At 37.6% G+C, this 17,929-nt stretch overlaps 1 protein-coding gene across 10 annotated transcripts in view; it reads right to left on the reverse strand.

The window, feature by feature from the left end:
• camk2d1 (calcium/calmodulin-dependent protein kinase (CaM kinase) II delta 1) overlaps positions 1–17,929 on the reverse strand; it is an 80,600-nt gene that overhangs the window by 19,819 nt on the left and 42,852 nt on the right. For 6 of the 10 annotated variants that reach the window (XM_058394517.1, XM_058394522.1, XM_058394521.1 and 3 more), the window contains exons 3-9: positions 15,115–15,174; positions 12,256–12,310; positions 8,893–8,958; positions 7,417–7,489; positions 4,191–4,293; positions 3,268–3,351; positions 816–910 (exon numbers count right to left, since the gene is read on the reverse strand). In XM_058394517.1, the coding sequence (XP_058250500.1) occupies positions 816–910; positions 3,268–3,351; positions 4,191–4,293; positions 7,417–7,489; positions 8,893–8,958; positions 12,256–12,310; positions 15,115–15,174 (536 nt within the window). Of the gene's footprint in view, positions 1–815; positions 911–3,267; positions 3,352–4,190; positions 4,294–7,416; positions 7,490–8,210; positions 8,284–8,892; positions 8,959–12,255; positions 12,311–15,114; positions 15,175–17,929 lie in introns of all 10 variants that reach the window. The other 4 variants (XM_058394524.1, XM_058394525.1, XM_058394516.1 and 1 more) reach the window with 1 other exon arrangement.

A 17,929-nucleotide genomic window follows, 5' to 3' on the forward strand; every position in this document is an offset into this window, starting at 1 on the left:
ATTTAAATTATTTCTTATATTTTTATATTCTAGTTTTACATTTTCATTTAAATTGTATTTCTTATATTTTTATATTCTAGTTTTACATTTTATTTAAATTATTTCTTATATTTTTATATTCTAGTTTTACATTTTCATTTAAATTGTATTTCTTATATTTTTATATTCTAGTTTTACATTTTTATTTAAATTGTATTTCTTATATTTTTATATTCTAGTTTTACATTTTATTTAAATTATTTCTTATATTTTTATATTCTAGTTTTACATTTTTATTTAAATTGTATTTCTTATATTTTTATATTCTAGCTTTACATTTTTATTTAATTGTATTTCTTATATTTTTATATTCTAGTTTTACATTTTTATTTAAAGTGTATTTCTTATATTTTATATTCCAGTTTTACATTTTTATTTAAAGTGTATTTCTTATATTTTATATTCCAGTTTTACATTTTATTTAAATGATTTCTTATATTGTATATTCTAGTTTTACATTTTATTTAAATTGTATTTCTTATATTTTATTTTCTAGTTTTACATTTTATTGAAATTATTTCTTATATTTTATTTTCTAGTTTTACATTTTATTGAAATTATTTCTTATATTTTTATATTCTTATTTTACATTTTATTTAAATTATTTCTTATATTGTATATTCTAGTTTTACATTTTTATTTCCATTATAGGACAGTCATAAACATTTCACGACATGGCATACTGTGTATGATCGTCAGTGTAAGAAATAAAAATTTAATTTTTTATTTTTATTTTTTTTTGCAGGTGGTGTGTGTGTATGTCGGTAAAAACTCACATCATAGGCACCAGCCTTGATCTGCTGATAAAGTCTATGTTGATCCTCATCCCAGAATGGAGGATAACCCACCAGCAAGATGTAGAGAATCACACCTGTTAGCAAAACGGAGAACTAAATATGACACACAGACACATGCTGACAAGGTTTAATCAGTATACCTTATCTTAGCTCAGTACCACTTTCCCTACATTACCCTTCATAATAATGAGCAAAAGTGATTGTATAAAATCCTTCCTCACATTCCACACAATTAATTAAACACAACTGAGTGAAAGCCTGTCATGAAGATTTCCTTTGTAATTTTGCTCATTTCCTTACATTTCCAGTGTACAAAAAGGGCCTATAAAAGGCTCCTGCTCTGTCATGCTCATCCTTCCTTCTACTTCTTTTTGTTCTGGATCACCTAGACAGGTTCCTTCAGAGCTGGTGGAGGTCATGTATTAAAGGGTTTGTAACATAAATGGTACAAATACAATACTTTAAGAATGAGAATCTCTCAAGGTGTTTTAGCCTGTTCTTCAGGCTGTTGAGAATAAAAATCATGCACTAATGCTGTTCTTTGAGCAGATACAGCAATTATTTGATTGCTGCATCAACTTCTGTGGTAGGAATTTCAAGTTTGGCCACAAAGTGACATAATTTAACTCTGTTCCTCAATGCAGAAACTGTATGCAAACCGGTAACACATGGCTACTTGTCTGGCTGTGGCATTTTAAAGTGGCTTCATGCTGGTTAGTGTAGACCCAGAAAAACTGCTGCTTTCATAACGATAAAGCTTAGAAAACCATGAATAAAGCCTTTTCTGAGAACATGCAGCAATTGAACTCCACTAAGAGTCATCCATACATCCATTTGCTTTAGCACTTATCCTACACAAGGTCACAGCGAAACAGAAGTTTATCCCAGGGGACTCGAGGAAAAGCATTAGATTACCAACATGTATGGGATTGCTTTGAATGGTGATACAGGAGATCTTGACCATGGATTTCCTTTGTAAATGAAATTTCACTTACTGCACATGCTTTTCTTTTTAAATATATTAGTGTTTGGTTAACAAACTTCTAATAACTCTGGAAGGCTCAGTATTAGACAGGAGTCTTTAATCTTATCCCCAAAGGGGCCATGTGGCTGAGGCTTTCATCCGAGCCAAAGAGCAGACACACCAAACAGTCATTTGAAGACTACGATAAACTAATTTCAAAAATGGAATCAGGTGGGACTCCTGCTGGGTTGGAACGAAAGCTTGCAGTCCTCTGCGGATAAAAATTGAGGACCCAAGATACAAGTCTCTTTGTAGGTATGCAGTCACTGATCATAAAACCTCTGATGTTATAGCTGTTCACCTTTATCTCTAGACTCTCCATCAGCAGAAAGTGACCATCAAAGGAACAAAAACAGCATGGTCATCTTTAACCCAAAGTATGTGAAACAGAAACCATGTAATTTGTGCTTTAAGTTTTAAAAGTTTCCCAACACCACTGGCCAAATAAATTCCTTTATACAACTGGTGCAAAAAGATAAAGCAAGTACTATATCTGTCCAAATATCTGGGTGTTCCTTTGTGTTCTGGCCCTGACCCATCATGCACTGTGTATTCTGACACCTTTCTATCAGACCCTGCATAAACTTCTTCGGCAATTTGAGCAACAGTAGCTCGTATCTGGGGTTCGGATCACACGGGCCAGCCTTTGCTCCCCACATGCATCGATGAGCCTTGGCCGTCCATGACCCTGTGACCGATTCACCACTGTTCCTTCCTTGGACCACTTTTGATAGATACTGACCACTGCAGACCGGGAACACCCCACAAGAGCTGCAGTTTTGGAGATGCTCTGATCCAGTCATCTAGCTCGCTCAATTCCTTACACTTGCCCATTTTTCCTGCTTCTAACACATCAACTTTGAGGACAAAATGTTCACTTGCTGCCTAATATATCCCACCCACTAACAGGTGCCTTGATGAGGAGATAATCAGTGTTATTCACGTCATCTCTCAGTGCTCATAATGTTAGGCCTGATCGGTGTAAGGTATAGAAGGTACACTTTTCTAACACGTTTGCACTGTCTAATGTTCAATGGGTGACATGCAGAAACATACTAATGTTTACTCTGTTTTGTAGTGGAGGCACTTTCAGCATGCCTCCTATTTTCCAGCATGCTTTCTGTAGTTTCCTCATCTATGCCTTCTCTATCACACACATAATAACACAATACATACGCTATATGTGAAATGTGTTGTCATTTAGAGAAGCTGTGACCTTCCAGGGTTTGTGTAATTCCAGAAAGAGAAGTCTTTCGCCTAACATAAGCTTTGGGTCATATTGTGTATGATTAGTTAGTATCGTTCAACTTATGCTTGCCTATAAAAGTCTCCTGATATCTGACATACACAAGGTGGAGAGTGTATTTCTTTTTGACAGTGAAAGTACAGCAGAAGTGAAACACATACCACAAGCCCACATATCAACTGGTTTTCCATAGGGCTCCTTCCTTAACACCTCAGGAGACAAGTAACCAGGAGTGCCAGCAAATCCTTTGAGACAAACAAGAAGAAAAGAAAAAGAATGATCACATAATAAATCATTCTGACTTAACAGTCAAGAATCGCACTTTTTTTCCTGCAGCATAATAGCAAAATAAATGTATTATTAACAAATTTCAAAATAATGCCCATTCATTCATTAAGAAACACGTGTATAAATACACGTGAATACATGTATAAATAAGGTGGTCATATTACAAACACTGTGCATTGAGATAAAGTCTCCTTGTTTTTTGGTTTAGTCTGCTTCTTTTTAGTAGTAACCGTCTCATTAAATATTAAAGAGATGACTGCTTTGTGACAACAGGGGCTGAACATGCATCATGTTAATCTATTGAAATATATAATTACTTGGGATTTTCCATCAAAAGCCCTTTTCTTCTATGCACAGGGTGTGTCTGGTTCGCATGGTTCATCTCTTTGCTTTACAGCTTTATATTAAATAATTAATAAAATTGTTAACCAAGCTTCTCGCACCATGTTGTGTATTTGATACTGGAACAAACGCTGAGACCAAATGCTAGTTTGTGATTAGTGAACACTAGTAATTGGCAGCTGCAGACTGGAAAAAGTCCAGCCGAAGCTGTCTATCCTCCATAGACTGTTTAAAAACCTCAAGAGATTTCTAAAATGCTTAACTGTCTGGCAGCAACAACTATGCCACAGATTCCCCGAGATCGCATTTCACCCTGATGCTTGATGTGAACATAAACTGAATCTGATGATCTGTATCTGCATGATTGTATGCCTTGCACTGCTACATATTAGTGGATTCAAATAGGAGTATTCCAAATAAAAATGAAGAAAAAAATGTTGAGATAGATACGCACCGAACCATGCTTGCTGGTCTCCCTGCACTTCAATGGCCAAGCCAAAGTCAGCCAATTTCACCGCAGCTCCCTTAAGTTTGCTGGCTAAAAGCAGGTTCTCCGGCTTTAGGTATAAAAGCATAGATATACACAATTTATATATTTAAATACTCACTGTGTTTACAAGACCTGGATCAAGAATGTTTCTAGAATCTGAAAATCTTCACTACACTTTTTGCACAACATATGAAGTCCAAAATACTAATTTAAGATGAGAATATAAATTATGGTTATAGAATATAATATTATATTCCCACCAGCATGGTTTGCTTGTGGTCAACAGTTAAACCTAATGGTGCTAGATTATAGACAATATGCTGCTTCTTCAGGGAATCATTCTTGATCCAGATCAGAATTTGCCAGATTTGCCTTCAGGGTTATGCATAGGTGCTACAAATGAAGTTCAAGTATAAATGAACTGATGAAACTAAAGTAATTCAAAAGATTTTCTGAGAACAGTGTAGGTGAATCAGAGCAGCCATAAACCATCAACTGCATTTAGAAAACTTTTACTCTGAAGCTGTTAATAAAATATACTTCAGATGACAAAATGTAATCCAAGAGAAATATCCTCAGTCTAATACAGAGATGCATAACCCATTAAGACAACTGGGACTGAATAAAAATTTTGGACAATACAGGACATTCTCAAAAGTTCTTGAAAAGTGCAATAGTGATGAACATAATTGCATATGCAACTGCAATGTGTGTGATCATAAATAAAAAAAGCAATATTGGGATTTGGTGAGATTTGGTGAGTTACAGATAAACTGATAAAACTCAGAAAAATACATATATACATGCACAACCCATTTGTTATTAATATTTCCAATACTTCCCTATTGTTATAAAGTAATAAAACATAAAAAAAGGGTCTAACTGAGTAATGAATGTGACAGATGCTAATGAATGCCTCATACAGCTTTTATTTCAATTCTATTATATCTAATCAAAATTACACATAACTTATCCAAGTACATTGCCCAATACAAAAGAAGATGAACTAATGTTCTAACAAAAGTGTCCAGAGGTGGGGTTATTCAGGTGTAGTAAATTGGCCACTCATTCTCTGTGACTCATGCAGAAACAGGTGTGCTAATAAGGTGCTAACATGCTACGGGGGAGTGCAATCGATGTTAACGCAGCTATTGCTACATTAACATCAACAGTGCAGCCATTGCTTTTGCATACCTTTTAAACCCAGATACCTCAGTCTAAAAGTGGTATGAAGTGTACGATCTGAATCATTTTACAATAAAAGAAGGATAACAGGTAAGTATTTTGTACAAGAGGCATTAGGTAATAAAATGCATGATCTATTGCTGAAGCAAATCATGATGCCCTTCCTGTATTCTTCAGATATTTTGTGGGGTGGGGGTGCAGACCTTTTCACAGTATGTTTAACCGAAAGCTCAAAAATGGTTTCACTGAGAACATAGAGTGCATGCAATAATTGAACAAATCTATTTACAGTTCTGATGCTCACGTGCACACTGTAGGCACAGGGTCAGCATGGGCACTCTGACTGATCTGTAGCTACTCAGCCCCATACGAGGCAAGCTTCAATACACTGTGTGTTCCTACATGCATAAATAAGCCATGGACACCTACTGTATAACCCTGTTAGCAGTTCATTAGCTGTCCTTCTTCAAAGCATTTAGTTAGGTATTAACCACTGCATACTGGGAACGCCCCACAATATCTGTGGTTTTGATGATGTTCTGACCCAGTAGTCTAGCCATCACAATTTGGCCCTGGTCAAAGTCACTCAGATTCTTATGCTTGCCCATTTTTCCTGCTTCTAACACATCAACTGACTTGCTGCCTAATATATCCTACCTCTTAACAGGTGCTAGTATAACAAGATAATCAGTATTATTCACATCACTTTTCAGTACTTTTAATGTTATGGCTGATTGGTGTATATTGCAGTGTGCCAAAAATATAGACGCAAGCTCAAATTTGCTTTAGAGCAAAAACAAATAATGGCCTTTCAACAACCTGCTCTACTGGCATGTAAATTAATTTGGAGTGCCTTTATCTCCATAATAATCTCCATTTCTACTTCAGAAGAGCTTTAACAAATAAACCGCAAACACCTGAGCCTAACAGAGCTTACAAGCAGTGATTAGATCGTGTGGTTGTGTGAAAAAATAGTAGAACAAAGACAGTGAGACGGGGGTGGGGGGTGGTCTGGTTGGGGGAGGGGGGGTGTTGAGGTCTTAAATGAGAGAGTGAAATAAAAAAAAAAAAGCTGAGACGAAAAAAGGTGTATGCTTCTGATGCTGATACAATTGTGTTATGCTTTCATTCTTAATGAACTAGAGTGGACAAATCTAGACGTCACTATAACTGGACTGTGTGTGCGTGTGTGTGGGTCACAATATCACCACCAGCCAGACATATTTGCACAAACATAAATATCTAAATTAGGTTCCTATTGTAAACAGCCCTCTCTTTTCTTTTAATGTTTCGTCTCTAATGACTTCACCCCCACCACCACACCCAACCCTCCATGTGTTTGCCATGGTAACTCTGTAGCAGCGACCAATCGTACCTCAGAATCTGGACTCTAAATGCAGGGGAAGGATTACACTCGTAGCTGCACCTGGCTCATTTGATTAGCAAATTAATGTTCAGGACTCAGAAACCTTGGCACTGGTGCATTGGGGGGGGTGGAAGATTTTGCAGTTTTGGCTAAGATAACATTACCATATGGCAGGAAAAGGTACATCTTGGCATACACATACTATCATTCATTTAATGATGCCTATTTTGAGTCAGACAAAACTTTGTAATGCATGTTTATTCTGTCTCACATTACTGACCAGCAATTAGAAATTTTGCCTCTAACTAAATGTAACAGCAATAAAAACATTTTCAGTGGGAAATGCGGTGAATTAAAAAAAAAAAAAAAAGATTCAGAATAATAAAATTATAATGAATAATTTCCTGAATAATCTCAGTAGCCAAGCATCTAACACTATGCTATCTGGTTATGATCAGGTGTTACAGTGTATGTAGACGTTCTGAGATGGAAATTAAAAAGGTATCAGTGACCTGAAGAAACATCAGCATAGTTAAATAGCCCCACAGAAGTAAAAAGTCTCTTAATGGGCTTATAAGATCATGAGGGAAAAAAATGAAAAGAATTTGGTGTCTGAGACCCCCTAGTGCATCTACTCACCTTCAGGTCGCGATGGACCACTCCCATCTGGTGGCAGTGGAGAACGGCCTCAAGGATCTGCTGAATGCAATGACTGCATGCAAACACCAGGGGGGTGTGGGTTAGTCATGAGCTCACACACACTCTGCATTCGCATTGAGACCAGGGAAGCTAGAGAAGACATGGAGTTGACTAAACAGGACTAGATGAAAGTAGGCTCAACATGGCCTCTAGCTGGAGTTTTGATTTATTACACTTGATGTGAGGTTTTAGCTTTTGGAAGGAAAAACAAAAGGACAACAAAGAACCTACATGAGCAGTAGAGCTGTTCTATTATAGCCAATGAACTTGAAAATGTCAAAAAATGCGAGTACAAATTTTGAGATGTCATTTTTCCAGGTGCGACCTGTGTTCTTCCCATCTTGCTTTCCCTGAACTCAAAGCAGAAGTGGTGTTTGCACTAGGGGTGGCTGTGGGCTTGACCCCATTAGGATATTGACTTTCGATTTCTGTGTTAATTACCTTCTAAATGAATGTTAAGCTTAGTAAATACTACTTATTAAATTACAGGTTACTCCATCTAAACATCCCATTGAGTCAAACCTCACAGCCACTGGTTAGAGAATGTCTCTCTGACACTACATGCACATTGTTTTTGTATCTCCCCCCTTTACAACCCCCGAAGCAGACCGGAGGAAATTAAGGTGGGTGCGGTGAGCTTAAAAGAACACAGCATCCACGATGTCAAGTGGTTGTTAATTGTTCATCTGGAGAGCCAAGCCAGGATTTCATACATTTCCGCCCGTCAGACTAACCTTCAAGTCTCGATGGACAATACCACTTAGATGACAATGATTTACACTCTCTAGAATCTGCTGTATGCAATGACTGAGGAAGAGAAAGACAATGCAGGAAAGCAAAAGAGGAGAAGTAGAGTTCAGCAAGCACAATCAAACATATGACAGAACGTCCCACAAACAAATGGAAAACGTCAACATGGGAAAAATCCTTCAGTTAAGAATAAGAATATTTGCTTATCGTTGCTTACATGTTACTGAATGTTTAAGTGAAATAAAATGTAATACAACCGACTTTTCACAAAGGAGCAGAAAACATTTAACAAATGCAAAAAAACGTCAGTTCAACTTTCTTTTAAAACATTAATTAGGAATGAAACGAACACTAAAAGCATTAAGGTACAGCTCAGGACAAGAAAGTATGAAAGGATATAAATGCACAGCAAGCAAGATACACAACAAAAAACACGTTTTAACAGTCATTGCTCACATTTTGTATGCAGATTAAATTCTTATTTATCTTATTCAACATGTAAAGTTCTATTATTTGTTCATTTAATAGCATATATAGTCATTTCCTAGGTCTGAAAAAATGATACAACTCCTGATAAGAGACTTGTGGCAACCTTAATAATATTTTTAAATCATTATACTCTATTTAATATAAAATTATTCATTACTATAGTGTGAGGATACTAACCTGGCATCAGCTTCACTATAGTATTCTCTGGCCACAATGTCTTCAAACAGCTCCCCTCCTGTGACCCTGAAAATGATTAGAATGTGAATAAAATTTTTAAGCATGAATTCATTTTCAGTAATCACTTCATCCAGGTAACAGTCGCAGTGCAGCCAGACCCTATCCTGGGATCCTGTGTGTGAGGCGAAAATGCACCCTGGATGAGACATGTGACCATTATTTACACTCAGAGTGTAAAATACTGGCATGTTTTTAGGAGATGGACAGTAACTTGGGGAACCCAGTGGAAACTGACATGGAAAGAACATGAGCAACTCCACACAGACATTAACAAGAACTCAGAAACAAACCCTGAGCTGAAGTGAATTATGAACAAATTACGCAATCCCGTCCGTCATATACAGTATATACACAGCTGTGTACACAACCTAAACTATATTAAAACCTCATTCTGTGGTTCAGGGAAAATAAGAGACCCTATAAATACTCTAGCATGCTGCCAGCACACACAACAGACCTGTGTAGCACACTTATTAAGAATCATGTGTATATAAGTGTGCATGTACAGTATATAGTATACACCGAACAGGCATAACATTATGAGCACTGCCAGGTGAGGTGAATAACACTGATTATCTCCTCATCATGGTGGGATAGTGGGTGGGATATATTAGGCAGCAAGTAAACATTTTGTCCTCAAAGCTGATGTGTTAGAAGCAGGGAAAATGGGCAAGCGTAAGGATATGAGCGAGTTTGACAAGGGCCAAATTGTGATGGCTAGATGACTGGATCAGAGCATCTCCAAAACTGCAGCTCTTGTGGGGTGTTCCTGGTCTGCAGTGGTCAGTATCTATCAAAAGGTGACAGGGTCATGGGCGATCCAACAGACGAGCTACTGTTGCTCAAATTGCTGAAGAAGTTAATGCTGGTTCTGATAGAAAGGTGTCAGAATACACAGTGCATGATGTTGTCAGGGCTGTTTTGGCAGCAAAAGAGGACCAACACATTATTAGGATGGTGGTCATAATGTTATGCCTGGTCAATGTATATTAATAGTAAAGTTTTTCCCACCAAAGATCTGCATTTCTGCATGTTTGTGCTTCAGCACAATTATTAGTCTAAAAGCTATTCAGTATTATTTTATGTAGAGTGTTCATTAGTTGCACTCGCATAGAAGCTTTTCAGTCAACAAACACGCGTTATATGCATAACTAAATGTGCATACTAAAAACTAAACTAAAAAACAGAACTGAGAACAGCCTAACTGGCTTACTCATATTTTTCTTTAGGGCAGTGAAAGTAAAACAGTTAATATAGGGTCTATATAAGTTGAGTCATGATATGCGTAGACAAAGAGAGACTGAATGAAAGAGGTGACTGGTGGAAACAAATGCTCTTATGGAGAGAATATCAATATACAGATTAACTAAAGGGCAAAACATACAGTGGCATTTGAACTGTCGCACTGCAAAGCAAGTCAATTGACTTCTTGTCAATATGCGAGTCGTGGTCAATGGGATCTTTTGCTCTTTGAGCACAATTTGATTTGATTAGCAGCACCAGTCAGCATTAGAGGGAAAAACTAAACCAGTTTTATATAAAGTATGAGGAAAAACAACTGTGTCAATATTCTATGGACATAATCTCCATGCTTCAGTGTGCATCATTCCTGCTATTTAAAGCCATACATTAAAAGTGCATTAGACATGCATTACAAAGACTGCATTAGTGCAGAAAATATTGACCAAGGCAACTAAAGATGACAGGATTAGAATCTTCATAGCTGAGGACTGATGATGCATTCATATGAAAGCATTTGTTCATCATGTTTATGAGTAGATTTCACCTGAGCTGACAATAGGTAGATAGAGTCTCATGGCTGATCAATTACTTTATCATTGATAGTTTTATTGTGTAATTTAAAATAAATATTTAGGTTTGGGGGAGGTGGCAAGGTGGTGGGTTTTTTTCCACTCAAAATATATATGTTATAATGGATTTTATAGAAAAATCATTCTTAAAATATCCTTTAAAAGTCCTTTAAAATTAGACTAGTTTTACATAGGGAAGTCATCATTTCTGACAGACTAGAAAGATTTTGTTGTTTTACCTAACTAAAAATGACCAGTAGAATGAACCCTAGCTAATAAATGCCCCTTTGAATTATTAGACATCCTCTTTATTATTATATTCTTACCAGCCACTTTAATAGGAACACCTGAAGCTCTGCTGATTCGTGCAATTATCCAATCAGCTAATCATGTGGCAGCAGCAAAAAAAACTTCAGTTAATATTCACATCAAACATCAGAATGGGGAAAAAGTGTGGATGTTTGTGTCAGCTTGGATGGTTTAAGTATTTCGGAAACTGCTGATCTCCTGGCATCTTTAGAGCTTACACAGAATAGCATGAAAAACACAAAAACCCATCCTGTGACTGGCAGTTCTGCTGGTAGAAATGATCATGGCTAGACTGTCTTGAGCTGACATACTACACTAACTCAACCACTCTCTACAACTGCAGTAACCATAAAAGCATAGAACAACTGGACAATACACTAAACCTAGAGATGGATTTATTACAACAGCATAAAATCAAATCAGGCTACTACAATGAAACCATTTCAAACAGTTACACCCTAGCTAACAAGCAGTGAAGACTTTCCTCTGTAAACTCACCAACACATCTAAGGGAAAGGGTTTTATTTCCTGTAACTGCTTTTAATTTCCACTGGCATGGTGCCTGTACATTGTCACAGAAAAGACGAAACTGCTAAATTCTAGCTAGGTAAAGTATTAGCCTCAGTCATTACAATATGTTTTAGATGCTTAGCAGTAACAGCGTTCTCAAGACTTTAACCACTTAAACAATGGCGGTGGTGTGTGTTTGCCTTTCCACATCAAAGACATGAGTTTCAGTAGCAGACCCATTCTATGATACTTTTCTAAATTATATATATATTTTAATTTCCATACTTCTTTTTAATTTTTACATTCCTAGGCAATAAATCTGCTGTTTTGTTTTGAACTTAATATAAAAAATAGAAGAGTGTTGCATTGATGGTTTCAGGTAGATGGATGTCAAAAAAGGGATTTGATTAGCTGCTTAGTTATCTCTTGCTACATCCCAACTGGAAACACACACACACACACACACACACACACACACAAATGCAGCCAATTAGTGTGGGTTCATCCAGACTGCCGACAGTGCTCATTAGCAGGCTGCCAGACCCTTAATTCTGGTTATATTTGGCAAGGGGAGGAGCTGACCCTAAAATGCAAGCCAGTGTGGTATAAGTTCACCCTTATTGAAGCACACAAATGCATACACACTCACACACACGTGCACCCAATTACTTACAAATCAAAGACAAGGTAGTGGAATCCCTCTTCGGATATGCTGTCATGAAGTCTCACTGTAAGGGGCAGAAGGATCGAAAGAGATGGCTGATTAGCTTTAACACAGGATACAGATGCCCCCACTTTCCAATTCATTTAGTCTTGCTGTGTACGTGCATAAATGTGTGTGCCAGAGAGTGTGCTATAGACAGATGCCTACAAGAGTAGATCTCATCCATTAGACCAATTTCAATTCCCACGTTATACACAGACCCTTCTATATTTCATCTATAAACCCTTTTAAGTCTAAATAAACACATTCATCTTTATTATGTACTGACACAAACCTCAACAGGACTCAAATATGTCACTTTTTATATAAGCCTGATGTCTGATTTGTCTCTTCAAACGGTAAAGGTAAGCCAAAAACAAGCATAAGCAACCATAAGAATTGCATTTATGTAGATTTTAAATATAATGTGGGTTCGAAAAATATTCAGGTTTTTAAAACTTGACTGCATCATAATTTAAATTAACATTTACTTCTTTTTGTCACCTATCCACACTCATAGTTGCCATCTAACTCATAACAACAATATAATAAGTGACAAGTCTTTAAAAACATTATTTGCAACTTTATTAATGGGTCCAAACGTATGAGATAAATGCTTCAGGTTAATGTCTTAGATAACTATTCCAACTCTTTTGTTCCTGTACTTTGTAAAAGCACCTTAGCAATTACAGCTTAAATTTAAGTTGCGACAAACTTCAGGATTTGAGGTGTTGCTTTCGTTCTTCTTGGCAGATCCTCTTACACTCAATCAGACTGGACAAGGAGTATCTAGGAACAGTCATCTTCAGCTCTGTTTATTGCCTGGACTCAAGGACATTCATAGATGTGTCCTGCAGCCACAACAGCAGTTTCTTAGCTTTGTGCTGAAAGGTGAACCAACACCTCAGTTTGAAGTCATATGCACTTTGAAGCAGACTTTCTTTTAGGACTGCTCTATATTTGAGCAGAATGAACAGAATGATGCTGCCACCACCATGTTTCACCAGGCCAACAGTCCTTTATACAGAGTGCCAGTATGTTTTTCTGAGATTATCTGTCTCCGATATCAGCAGGGGACTTCTGAAGCTCTATTATGATGGCTACTGGGTTCTTGAGCACTTTTCTGACCAACACACTTCTAGTCTGGTTACTGACTTTGGCCAGCTCTTGGACAGTTCTTATGGTTCCACAACTTCTTCCATATCACACTGATGGAGCTGACTGCACTCTTGAGAACTTTCAAAGCCTTTGAATTAGTTTTATACCCATGCCTGCATCTATGTCCTGACACAATATGACATCAGAAGTCTACATTCTTTGGACTTCATGGCTTAGTTCTTTTCTGGCATGCAGTATGAATTGTGAGACTGTATACACACAGGTGAGTGCCTTTCTAAATCATAACCAATCAATTGGAACAGCTCTATCAATTGAATTCAGTTCTATAGATATAATTGAAGAGAATACGATGCACCTGAGCTCAGTCTCTAGTGCCAAACTGAGTCTGAATACTAAATGAAGGATTTATTTATTCATTTTTGCAAAAATTTCTAAAAGCATATTCATGTTGTCATTATGTATCATTGTGTATAGATTAATGGACAAGTAAACATATAATACATTAAAGTGTTAAAAGCTGCCTGAACCTTTTCTGAACCCACTGTCAGCAAAATCCACATAATACAGGCATTTCTGTTCATTTCACCCACCCCCTTTCAACAAACCATCCTTACTGATGATGGCAAAATCATTGAAAGTGTTTGAATAAAACGGTGAGTGCTTTCAATCAAAAAGAATTCTGTATGTGTCTTGACATTTGATAGAAGTCTACAAAGCAATCCAGAGAAACCGAGAGAGAGAAAGAGGAATCCCCTTAGTCTCAATTTCTCAGGCATTTCCTCTCAGTGATTCACCATGTCTCTCTCTCTCTCTTGTTTCCATAGCAACTGTGGGAGACAGGCTTTCCCAGCAACCGTTATAAGAGGGGAAAAAAGGAGAGCAACCACTATAATTTGGAAGACTCAAGGGGAGAAGAGAAACTGCTGTAATCTTATAATAAGTAATAATACTTTGAACAGCAACTGTAATAGAAAAAGGATTTGGCTATTGATTGCAAGGATTAATGTGGAACTCATTTCATATATAAAACATCCTGAGGTTATAGGATACATCCTTGGTCTAGTCCTAATTCAAATTCATTACAGCTGGTGGTGTGGAGTGAAAACGGAAAAATATATATACACAAATACATAATCTCATTTAAAATAATGTCAAGCAAGAGCAAGGCAATAATAAATGACCTCAGTAAAGCCTTCAATGTTTCCCTTCAATAAACCTAGAATCGCAGACTGTCTAATATTGATCACCTCACAAAACAATATACTCAGGCATGACTTAATGTCTAGCATGGTTTGTTTTACTCAGAACAACTGCCTGTACACTCTTACTACTCCAAAAACCACTGGATTTCTGTTCATTTAAGGTAACATTTCTGATCCTGGAATTGTATAAAACATGGTATTCTCCAAAAGGCTTTATTATGCCGTGCAACTGTGTGTGAGGATGGATGCTTGGTAGATCCTGTGCCTGTTTTACTTAATGCTTTGATGTGATATTTACACCTCTTCATCAAAAGGGAAATTTATTCTCCTGCTTTTAACCAAGAGGTTCAAATGCAGGGTTTTAGGAGTATGTGCACTGACGTTTTTTAAAGCTTCCACCCAACACGTCCATTTTCAGCGGAAAATGAAGAATGCATATTTCATTCATTATTCTGAGCTGGATTTAATAGTTTGCATGCAAATGTATTCTGTGCGTGACGGCACTCACCGATGTTGGGGTGTTTAAGCAGACGACAAATACGAGCCTCACGTTCCAACTTCTGGTGATCTACAAACACAGAAACAGGACATTAAAATAAATAACAGAGGTTATATGTCAAATACATTTGTACACATTGCAATATTAGCATGCAGTCTTTCTTGACTGTAATTTGAACCTCACACACCAGCCAAAAAAAAAAAAAAAAGTGTCATTATGTCTCACCTCAATTTACTTCTCAGAGCGTGTGATTTTCTGAACTCTAACTTGAAAAGGAATCAAGCATAGCACATACCTCATTTTTAAAGGAATCCTGTAACAGGCAGCTATGAATCAACAACCTACAGTCATCCAGCACATAGTCTAGAAGCTCATTTTGAGCAATTTTATGCTATGTTCACATAGGCAGTGATTTATCTCCAGTTGCTGGACTGTGCAGTCACCAGTAGGCTTTCTACTACTGATTGCCTAAGTAATGATGTTTATCAGTGGGGGGCACTCCAAATCAGCTTTCTTGCAGCTAAAATGCAACATTCTGAAGCATGTATATAAAATTTACCAGTGTATTTATGCATCATATATGAGATGAAGAAGAAGCAGTGTTTGCTCTTTGTTACAGATCATGTGCGCTTTACTGTGTTCACTTCCATTGGTAGCTGCTGCACCAAGTCGTGCCATATTTGCATAAAGTTAAGCTTTGTCTCATCACTGGACACCTAGTCACCAACCGTCATAGATGTTCCTGTGGCCGGAAGTCGCAGACCTCTCAATGAAAATTGTTACTTAGTCACTGTGTGTGTGAACGTAGCATTAGATGTACTTTTGTTCAACATTGCAACTCAGCTGGTGTGTTTCCAGTGTGCAAGACATACACAGAAGAGCAAATATAACCAGGGTTGCCAGGTTTCAGCCAAATTTCCAGCCCAAAAACATCTCAAAAAACAAAAGCCAGAAGCAGCCCAAAGAATTCAGTACATGAAAAAGAAAGGCACATCTTCTTTTTCTCAGCCTCCGCAAGGTAAACAATGTCAATATGGTGCAGACAAAATTTCTGATGTATAAACATTATCCACTTTACAATCCCCCTTTTCACTCTCCAAAATGTTGCAATATGTCTTACAATAGAAACAGTGACTTAGTTTGCCCCTACGGACAAACCGCTATGAGATCTACTCTGAAGTGACTTCTTACTCGCAGGCCATGGAGATGTTCCCTCAGAAAAAAAAAACACAAAACAGAACATCAAGCCCCTGAGACTGAGATTTTGGGAACATCTTTATAATTAACCAGAATCAGTTCAAAGGTCTCACTATATGGCCATGTTCAATACATAAGCACAAAGACAAACAGATTAACTACATCAATTCCAATGGATTCTACTAAAGAGCAAGACAAGTTTTCACTTGACTGCAAGCTCGCTGTGACTGCCTTCCAAATGAACTCAGTGCTCTACTATTTGGATCCTTCACTTGTTCCATTTAGCAATGTTTAATAACTATTACAGCTGCTTGATCTGAGTTGAGTCATATATGTGAGGAGGAAGTGGTGAAGAAAATTACTTTCAGCTTCAGAGAGAAAGTGTCTAACATGAACTGATGGGCTGTAGAGAAAGAAACATACAGAATGCAGAGGTTTATTGGGGATATAGGGGTGTAACAAGAGACAGGTCACTGTCTATAGTTGTCTGTGGTTAGTTACGTCTAATTATTAAATTATAGCTAATTTAAGATGCCAGTCTCGATGCAAACCCCTAAGTCTCACCCAGAGGTCCTGTGATCCTTACTGACAAGAATTAACACCTTCCCATTAGTATCATTATTTGTCTTCAGAATGCATTCCAAAGACTGTATTTGTATTTGGTTACATCCATCCATCCATTTTCTATACACGCTTGATTCCTAATTAGGGTCACGGGGATCTACTGGAGCCTTTCCCAGCACACATTGGGCGAAAGGCAGGGGTACACCCTAGACGGGTCACCATTACAGGGCCAAACATATAGACAGACAACCATACACACTCACACTCACTCCTATGGGCAATTTAGAATTACCAATCAACCTAAAGTACATGTTTTTGGACCGTGGAAGGAAACCAGAGTACCCGGAGTAAACCCACGCAAGCACAGTGAGAACATGCAAACTCCACACAGAAAGGCCCCTGCCCAGGACCTTCTTGCTGTGAGGCAACAGTGCTAACCACTAAGCCACCGTGCTGCCCTCTTGTTACATCCCTAACTATTCAGTTAAAATTGTAGATTAGCAGAATCCAGGTTTATCCCATTTTCGTCCTTTTTAGTCACTGCATAATTTTGCGGTGGTAGCTCAAGTGGTTAAGGCTCTGGGTTGTTGATCAGAGGTCGGGGTTCAAGCCCCAACACCGCCAAGCTGCCACCGTTGGGTTCTTGAGTGAGGCCCTTAACCCTACCTGCTCCAGGGGAGCTGTATCATGGCTGACCCTGCACTCTGACCCCAACACCCAAGGATGGGATATGCAAAGAAAGAATTTCACTAAACTAGAATTTCATAAACACAATTTCCACCTTTATATGCAATCTGCTGCTTAGGTAAAATGTCTTTGTAAATAACCTAAAAAAACAAAAGGATCTGCCTGAAAGTGTGCACAAAACCATGGCCTATTCACAATAGAGTGCATATCTTGTCATTTTACAGTCACACTCGAAAGCACAGCGGACAAAAGGTTCCCAGATTGGTATAGAATACCAATACACAATCCATTGCTGATTTTGAGAAATAGGGAAGTCACTCTGACGGACATGTGAGAGAATAAGACCACAGATGGAAACCTTCAATTCTGGAGTCCA

This window comes from Hemibagrus wyckioides, linkage group LG07 (assembly GCF_019097595.1).
Source record: "Hemibagrus wyckioides isolate EC202008001 linkage group LG07, SWU_Hwy_1.0, whole genome shotgun sequence".
NCBI lineage: Eukaryota > Metazoa > Chordata > Actinopteri > Siluriformes > Bagridae > Hemibagrus > Hemibagrus wyckioides.